The sequence below is a fragment of the Coregonus clupeaformis genome, unplaced genomic scaffold, assembly GCF_020615455.1.
Source record: "Coregonus clupeaformis isolate EN_2021a unplaced genomic scaffold, ASM2061545v1 scaf0077, whole genome shotgun sequence".
Taxonomy (NCBI): Eukaryota; Metazoa; Chordata; class Actinopteri; order Salmoniformes; family Salmonidae; genus Coregonus; species Coregonus clupeaformis.
The window spans coordinates 568,585-577,747 of record NW_025533532.1 but is presented as its reverse complement, the minus strand read 5'-3'; the positions used below and the strand labels follow the sequence as shown (position 1 = coordinate 577,747).

Genomic DNA, 9,163 nt, shown 5'->3' with positions numbered 1-9,163 from the left:
TTGTCATGGTCAAAACATGTTGATACAACAGTAGCTAAGATGGGGAGGTCTGTCCTTTTTAACAACACTATCAACAAGGCAGGTTTGTCGCATCTGGACTACTGTTCAGTCGTGTGGTCAGGTGCCACAAAGAGGGACCTCGGAAAATTACAATTTGCTCAGAACAGGGCAGCACGGCTAGCCCTTGAATGTACATGGAGAGTTAACATTAATAATATGCATGTGAATCTCTCATGGCTCAAAGTGGAGGAGAGATTTACTTCATCACTACTTGTTTTGTAAGAAGTGTTGACATGCTGAATGCACCAGGGTGTCTGTTTAAACTACTAGCACACAGCTCGGACACCCATGCATACCCCACAAGACATGCCACCAGAGGTCTCTTTACAATCCCCAAGTAAAGAACAGACTATGTGAGGCGCACATTACTACATAGAGCCATGGGCTACATGGAACTCTGTTCCACATCAGGTAACTGATGCAATCAGTAGAATCACATTTATATAAAAATACACCTTAAGGAACAGTTGGGACTGTGAAGAGACACACACACAGGCACAGACACACGCTTACACATACACATGATAAGACACACATTCTACACACACGTACACATGGATTTTGTATTGTAGATACGTGGTAGCAGAGTAGTGGCCTGAGGGAACACACTTAATGTGTTGTGAAAAGTGTTATGAAATGTAACTTCATGTAATATTTTAAATTATATATAACTGCTTTAATGTTGCTGGACCCCAGAAAGAGTATCTGCTGCAGCAGCTAATGAGGATCCTTAATAATTACAAAATACAAATACAGACTTCATGAAGAGTTTGGTGCTTTCTAAGTGTAAGGGAGAGAGCAGCAGACACAACTGTTTTTTTTTTCAGTCAACCACAGCTGCACTCAAGCCAAATTTAAACCATCCATTTACTCTGCTCCCAGATTAACTCTATACCTCAAACACAGCCACAGCAAGAAGGGTGTGTTTTACATGTAATATTCCTGTCCCCACTCTTTGGCTGGGCGTCCTTTTTGGACTGGAGGTTTGTGGTTCCCACCTCATGAACATGCCTGTATGAGTCTTACATGGATGCAGATCCTTGGTTGTGTCCCAATTGTCTTAACTTCTTTGTACTACCATCTCTCTCATAACCACTGATAGTTGAAAGGATTGGATTTCACTGTTTTGCCATGCCTATCCAGTCCTTTTAGATTAGTGCTTACAAAGGACAGGTGACCAGTTAAAAAACTCTAAGGCTGTTAGGACATGACCAAGGTGTCTACCACTGTTTCCCACCCTGTGATGGCCAGTTCTCTGCCTTCCTTTACACCCCACCTCCATTCTACCTCCCACCCAACCACAAGCCTCTCACAAGATGGCAGTCTCCTTAGCCAGTCCCCAGTTTCCTCCACCCAGAGTCTGTCTGGCCAGCCCTACCTAACCACCACCCCTCTTTTCCAGTGAGGATTAAACAACATTTGGCCTGCCGACGGATACTCCCTGCCACTATCCCACCACCTATTTTCAGCCACCAGCAGCCAACCAAGGGCCTATCATGTGGTAGAGGCCCCTTTCTTTTGATCCCCACCATGTTCCCAGTACATGATTTATTTACAATATGTGGGCATAAGATACAGTTTAGTACGCTCTGATGTTTCTGAAAGTAGGTTATAGAAATGCTGTGTGGCGTGATTGTCAATTTATAGTATGACTACAGTATGGATTTACTGTTCCTGAATGACATACTTGTTCTCACATGCTTAGGTATTTAAGAAGATTATTCATTTGTGGTCGAGCTTTCATAATTTTCTTTAGTAAAGAATCATTGAATATTTGAGAATGCTCTATTTTCATTGTGTCCATTTGTGAGCGACTGGGTTTGAAGGAGTATTTTTTTCTCCACTCATACAGGAGTAATAAAGGCCTAGTTTTACAAATGTTTATAATTATTATAATTTTTTACATTTTTATTTATCAGGGGGTGCACTTCCTGCGACCATGTACACACCACAACACTGTTAGCCTGCTGAGCTATTTTTCTACTTACTCAGTCAGATAAACTCATGGGTACCATAATTATGTCTCTGTTTGCATTTTGAAGGAAGTTAAAGGTAGTTTCGCTAGCGATTGCTAACTACTGTTAGCGCAATGACTTGAAGTCTTCGGGATCAGCTAGCATTCTAGCTATAGTTATGACTTAACATTGTGACTAGAACATCATCAGTGTTCTGTGTACATTTTAAATGCCTTTGCATTGTTTGAAAAACTCCCACTCACACAAAAAAAACTTTTTTTAAGACATCATTTATTTTGGTCATTATGCTTTACATGACAATTAATCTTTGGGGATATAACAATGTTGTCGATAAACAATTTGTATTTGTATGACAGTATTTTGTGGTGTGTTATATCTTGTATTATTTCTAATGGTCAATTTAACCATTGCCATTTCACAATATTCAGGTAACATACAAGGAAGTTGGGTACAAAATGGTGCACAGAAGTAATCATGTACTTTTAATAAGGTTATCAAATTGGTCACCAAAAACAAGGTTGTACAAAAACACAGACATACACAAAACAAGAATCACCTGCTGTAATGAGAAAAAACTAAAACATTTTCAGAACACAACATAGCCATAACACCTACATTTCACATGTTGCCTCCACTAACAAAAAAGAAAATTCTGAATAATTGGTAACTTTGTTGATTGCCTCCCCATCCCTGATAACCTGTTAGATAAATTATTTCCTTCTTCTTAGCACCCATTTCTTGGATTTTTCAAGTCGAGATGCTTCTATTCCTCAAAAAAGAGAGAACTGCCTGGTTGGGAAATAGCTTGCAGATTTAGTTGTATCGTTATTGGATGACACCGTATCACGTTGAAATGATAAGGAACCCAGAGAAAGAGCAGTGGACATTCTCAGCTGCAAAGACTCCATTGGCCTCATCATCGGGAATCTGAAGGTAGACTGTGTCGTTCACATCGAGCATAAGGACAGTGCTACCGGACATCTGGTCCAGGAAGCCCTTGTTGTACTCATCATAGCTGAACATGACCGGCTTGTCGTTCTTGTACAGAGCCACCAGAGCATGAGCCCCATTCACGTGAATGGTGTATGAGAAGTAGTAGACTCCAGGGACCTGGCAAGTGAACTGCCCGGTGGTAGTGTCATAGTGATTCTCTGCATTGTACACCTCATTGTCAAACTTAATAGGTTCCCCAGATGGAGGATAAGGACTAGAAAGAGAAACAGAGAAAGCAGACATGGGGGCCTTAACAAGAGTAGGGACCATGACCTCACCCATGCCCATGCCCGTTTCGAAAATGAATTCGCCGGGAGGACCAGGTGGGCCAGGAGGTCCAGCAGGGCCTTGGCCACCATCCTGACCATCAGCACCAGGTAGCCCAGGGGGACCCTGAGGGCCAGGGATTCCCTTAGCGGCCAGTCCAGCTGGGCCAGGTGTGCCAGGGAGACCTGGGTGTCCTTTAAGGCCAGATGTACCTGCGGCACCAGCAGGCCCAACAGGTCCTCTGGGACCTGGGGTTCCAGCAGCTCCAGCCTCACCTGCCTCACCATTGCGCCCTGGGAAACCTTTGGGCCCGGCAGGTCCTGGGACACCTGGAGCACCGGTTGCACCTGTGTGGCCAGTATCACCTTTGTTACCTGGAGCTCCAGTAGCTCCCATGGCACCAGTTGGGCCTGTTGCTCCGGTATAACCTTGCTTTCCCTGGAAACCTTGTGCTCCCTGATCTCCCTTATATCCCTTTGGTCCCTGGGGTCCCATTGCACCTGTGTCACCTTTGGAACCCATTTCCCCAGTATCTCCCTGGAAGCCTCTTGCACCCTGAGGACCGGCGGGACCCATGGGCCCAGTAGCACCAGTAGCACCAGTATATCCCTGTGCTCCTGGCTCACCCTTCTGACCTGTTGTGCCTGAGCTTCCTACAACTCCCCTCTCACCCTTCTGTCCATTTGCTCCTGGCTTTCCATATCCAGGGATACCGGGAGCACCAGATGCTCCAGTTGCTCCCTGATTACCTTTAGGACCAGCTGCACCAGGCATACCTGGAGCCCCATTATCACCTGGTTTCCCAGGCAGACCTACACCAGGAGCCCCAGTGTGGCCCTTAGCACCTGGCAATCCCATAGGACCAGCGGCCCCATCCCTACCTGGGCTACCTGAATTTCCTGCCTCACCAGGGATTCCTGGCTTGCCTGGCTTTCCAACTCCGGATGCTCCAGGCTGCCCAACTGGTCCCATAGGTCCCACAGCCCCTGTCTCACCTTGTGCCCCTGGGAAACCCACTCCTCTATCCCCCTTAGCTCCTGGCAAACCAGGCATACCTGAATGTCCCTTAAGACCTGTTTCCCCTCTTGGCCCCATTGCTCCGGGCAGACCGTGAGGTCCAGGGTTGCCAGTGGAAGAGATCCCAGCAGGTCCGGAGCTTCCAGCAGGTCCAGGCATGCCCCTGGGACCTTGAAGTCCAGCTGGGCCCGCCTCTCCTTTCTCGCCAGCTGCACCAGGCTTACCAGGCTTACCGGGCCCACCTGGGGAGCCAGGTTTGCCAGGTGCGGAGTAGCCAGCAGGTCCGGGTGGTCCGGCAGGGCCCTCGGGTCCGGGCTGTCCCACAGCACTTTCCCCTGCAGGGCCAGCTGGGCCAGGGGGGCCTTCTGGGCCGGGCTCACCTGGCGCACCAGGCTCTCCTGCCACTGGCACCACTGTGAGGAAATAAGAAGTCACCTTATTAATACCACAGATGAAAAATGATCTTATTGTAGTAAATGTGTTATTGGCAATTGTATGTTGGAATAATTTTTTCAATTTACAAAAATGAATGCAAGGAATAGTAATTCCTATGTACGATCATGTGTTCTCTGCTGGTTAAGAATTATAATTAGGTCAGCTACTATTGTCGCTCATTCTCAAATAATAATTTAAATAATAGTAAGAGAATACTAATAATAACACCCATTTACATACGTAGGGCATCTTTTCCTATTTGTTGTGTTTTATTGGATAGGGTTTAGAGATAGAGGTGTAGAGATGAAAGATAGGCGGAAAGAGGGTGCTAGAGCATTTGGTCGGATTTGGACCCATGCTCACAGCTGCACAGTACATATGATCTAAGGCAGCGGATAAGACCACTAGACCACCCCAGGCAACAAATGGGGGAACTTTTGATCGGAAATACACGTTTTAAAGTGAACATTTATTTAGTCTGCTCACATCTCTAATATTGTGCAGTGTAGTAGTAAATCCCCAGTATTTTGTTTGCGTGATGGAAGACTGACATGTTAATTTATGGATTCCAACTTTGAAGAAGTACAGTAATGTGTTACACTTAGCAATTGTCAGAGGAACAATCATAATTTGTTGCTCTGTATTGCTTCCATATTAAAATTTCATGTACATGTGGTGGATCCACTTATGTTTTTATACTATGATTCCCAGAATGCAATTCACCTCCAGACCATTTACCAAAATTGCGCGTTAGATTGTTGTTTTGGGTAGGCAAGTTAGTTAGTTAGCCTAGTTAACTAGCTAGACAGAAGTAAGACTAGGTGTTTCCCAATTTAACCTCGCTCTGGTTTGACATTTTGGTTTGCACGTCCTTTTACTGGAAACATGGGAACCTGAGTCCTGGGGCTGTATGTATCAAGTGTCTCAGAAGAGGAGTGCTGATTTATGATCAGCTCCCACTGTCCATGTAATCTTATTCATTGCGATCTAAAATGCAAAACTGATCCTAAATCAGCACTACTACTCAGAGACCCTTGCTATATATATGGCCCCTGATCAATGGCAAATGTCAGGGTACTCTGTCCCTCAATGTCATTCTATCGATTTTGGCACATTTACTCAAAATGTTTATTAATTAAATTGAGAAAACAACCATGTCTACATGCATATTGTGATCAGAAAATATACTGAGATACTAATTCATTCTGTACGAATTTTGTCTTCCATGTTGTTATTTGTCTTGTCTGTACTAAATCCTTCACCACACATGAAGGTCCTTCTCAGGAAATAAGTTATTGGAATTTTATTGAATTAATTGAATTGAATTGAATATTATAAATGATTGTATAGCTAACTGAGCATGCAGTGTGATGACATAGTGGAATTTACATTTTCCCGAACTTTGTATTGCCGCCCTTTTGTCCAGCAAATGTATGTTAAACCTGCTTGGGGAAGTGAACTAAATCGCCTAATAATGCAAACTAGGATATTAAATCCTAATTTTGGAGGAATTGCCTCTTTAAGAGCATCCGGTATGATAGGATAAACTGCTGAAATCAAACCTGCATAAACATTTAAACCTGTTCAATTATTAGCTAGAAGTAATCTTCTGTTTTCAACCTGTTCTTATTTCACACCATACAAAAAAGCAGACATTTCTATCTTAAGAAACTGTAGTATTTGGAGAAAACAAGCATTTGTGAAGCAGGATGATGACATTTAAGGGAGTTGTTTTTCATTTGCTTTTTTGTGGTCACATGACCCAGGGTGTAAAAGGCATATCTCCTTGGTCAAATGTAGAGGCCCAGTTTAGATTAATTTAAAACAGATGTTTTTACTTTTTGAAAGGCACACCCAAACAACCACATTGCTGGGTGATTGAACTGTAATTGACAGTGTTAAAATACATATAATATTAACAAGAGGCACACACTATTTTACACGGTACTTCATATGATCTAAAAATACAGTTTACTTTAATTTGCTATTGCAAGAAACCAATGCAGAACTGAATTAATTGAAAGGTAAACATAAGAAGAATCATAAAATGTGTCTATTTTTCAGAAGTAATGCATTAGTTAACTATATATCTGACTTTTAAAAAATACAGTATGGGTACTGTTACCATCAGTTAGGTAGGGCAAAGTCAACTATTCATTACAATAGAGAAGATCCTATAAGATAACGAGGACATCATGTATAGACAGTTCAACTTGTAGTATTTCATGTGCTTTTTTCAACTCAACACATATTGGCATTTTATAAATGACTTAAATTAGCTATCATCTGTACTACAAAGCACCCAAACTTCCATAACTGAAATGTCCTTTTCTTTGTAGTTAAATATGTAAAGAAATACTGAAATGTCAGCAGATCCTTATGCCCCACTAAGTTCTACACAACTGAATCACAGATCTAACTGGTCATCCTAAAATTACTCAACTGCTGAATCACTGATCTAACTGGTCATCCTAAAATAACTTCTTAAGACCTACTGAAGGTACCAAGAGATTGACTGAAAATCCAGTAAAAATAACATTGAAAATCAATTGAAGTAAAGATATCATGAAGGTAAAACATACTTAATCCTTGAATTATAACAAAATAACTGTTGAAGATGTAGGGTTATTTAGCCTGAGTGACAGAAATAACATGTGCATACACAGTGTACTCACTTCAGACAGTATGCAACATAATGTTATACAGGTGCTCCTATGAAAATCACGAGGCCTGAAACACTAAGCAATTGGATAAAGATCCAGATCACAGTAGCCAATGATTACACTGCATAACCTTTGAGTTGGTAAAAGCTCATGTTTCAAATTAGAGAAGTGCTCTTGCGTGAACTGGCACTAACTGTATGTCTGATTGTCCCTGTGCAAGAACTGAAAGTTGAAATCCTCAGATGTAAATCACATGGTAAGTGGACACATTTGCAAATGAGTATGTTTGTGGTGAAGTGTGAAGAAGTTCGATTTATCATTGACTATAGTTGAACTGTCACATTGACCATTGAAACTGTATCACAGCAATTTCAAAGACACTTGTACCATACTAGGCAATGTAGATTAGGATGTTGGTTCTTACTGTGGCTCTTCACAGAGTAGGGCTGGTATTGGGGGGCGGCCTTCATCACCTTCTTCACCACATATGAACCACTACCATGAACTGCCGTCAAGGCCACCAGGAGGAGGAGGATGCTCAATACTCGTACTTCCATTTTTTAAGGTTAAATCTGCAAATTAAACAAAAAAATATTCAATACTGCTTACATTTTTGGGGGAAGTTGCAGTAATGACACAATTATTTAGTAAGGACATTTTTGTAACACTCTTTCTTCTCTCTGCACACATACTGAACTGCACATACACTGGATTACATACATTTCAGATTAGATAGATAGCATGGAAACATTTGAATAGTGAGTCTCAGCCTCCTTGATAGCTCAGCCTGTTCTCATAGAACTTTGGCTATCCTGCTTGGTTTTATAAGGCACCAAAATCTTTTCCACCTGCCCAGTCCGAGTCAGGCCTCGGAAGGGCCCTAGTGTTCACTACCCCAAGAGATGAAGAGGATAGAGAGGAAGAGCACACATACCGGCATGCAGTTGAGTGAGTTCCAAAAAGGGGTAAGAAATCTTCAGCACCACTGTCCTCCTACTGCTGCTGTATATCCTTAGGTTAGGAAGACGTTGGAGAATCTGCTGCCTCCCAGTACAATGATGTGAGTATTTATACAATATCTGCCCTTTGCATCATAAAAAAGCCCCCACCACACAAGTACCTCCCTTCTCAGAGCTAAACTGTAATTAGCTGACAGATCTGCCCAATGCGGGCATGTCACATCAGGATGCCTATTTGCTTTGAATATTTAGACACATGATAAGAGCTTATTTTAGTCTTCCAACCCCAACTACAAAATAATCAAGTTTAGACACATGTAAAATAGTTTACTATTTGGTTTGAAGACTTTAATTTTTTTTGCTTTTGTTGGGTTTTCCGTGTAACTTTCCTCTACCTGGTGTTGTGAGCATAGCGACTCAGAGCTACTCTAGATGAAGATGACAAAATATACATTTCAGATACAATTTATCAATGTTAAATAATCATATTTACCAAAGACACATGTTAAATGTTTTATTTTTCTGTTTCATTTTTCCTATGACCCTCTACAAAAATATCCAGATAAACACATCTAAAAACAACGCCTTGTTTTTGGTGCCCCTATAGTGGAATCATTGCCTCACAAAGATGGCATTGAGGATATGATATGCATCCCCAATTTACATCTGCCCCGGCCTGTCTGTATTTGACACACCTGTTACCTTTCCAGACTGTCTGAACATCTCCCACTACTCCTATGATAAGGTAAACAAAAACACTGGAAGGGCAGCAGAGGTATGGGCAGAAGCAAAG

At 42.2% G+C, this 9,163-nt stretch overlaps 1 protein-coding gene across 1 annotated transcript; it reads right to left on the bottom strand.

Annotated features, from left to right (window-relative positions):
- Positions 1-2,505: 2,505 nt before the first annotated feature.
- On the bottom strand, positions 2,506-8,444 carry col10a1a (collagen, type X, alpha 1a). The gene is made up of 3 exons (XM_041848370.1): positions 8,346-8,444; positions 7,836-7,983; positions 2,506-4,726 (listed from the first exon to the last, which is right to left on the bottom strand). The coding sequence occupies exons 2-3, from the start codon at positions 7,966-7,968 to the stop codon at positions 2,880-2,882; spliced, it is 1,980 nt and encodes a 659-aa protein (XP_041704304.1). The 5' UTR covers positions 7,969-7,983; positions 8,346-8,444; the 3' UTR covers positions 2,506-2,879.
- Between the last annotated feature and the right edge of the window lie 719 nt (positions 8,445-9,163).

Excerpts from the sequence above, each read along its gene's own strand:
- col10a1a (XM_041848370.1), bottom strand. The coding sequence starts at position 7,968 with ATGGAAGTACGAGTATTGAGCATCCTCCTCCTCCTGGTGGCCTTGACG. Across the intron at positions 4,727-7,835 it reads CTACTCTGTGAAGAGCCACA|TGGTGCCAGTGGCAGGAGAG; the intron begins GTAAGAACCAAC and ends ATTTCCTCACAG.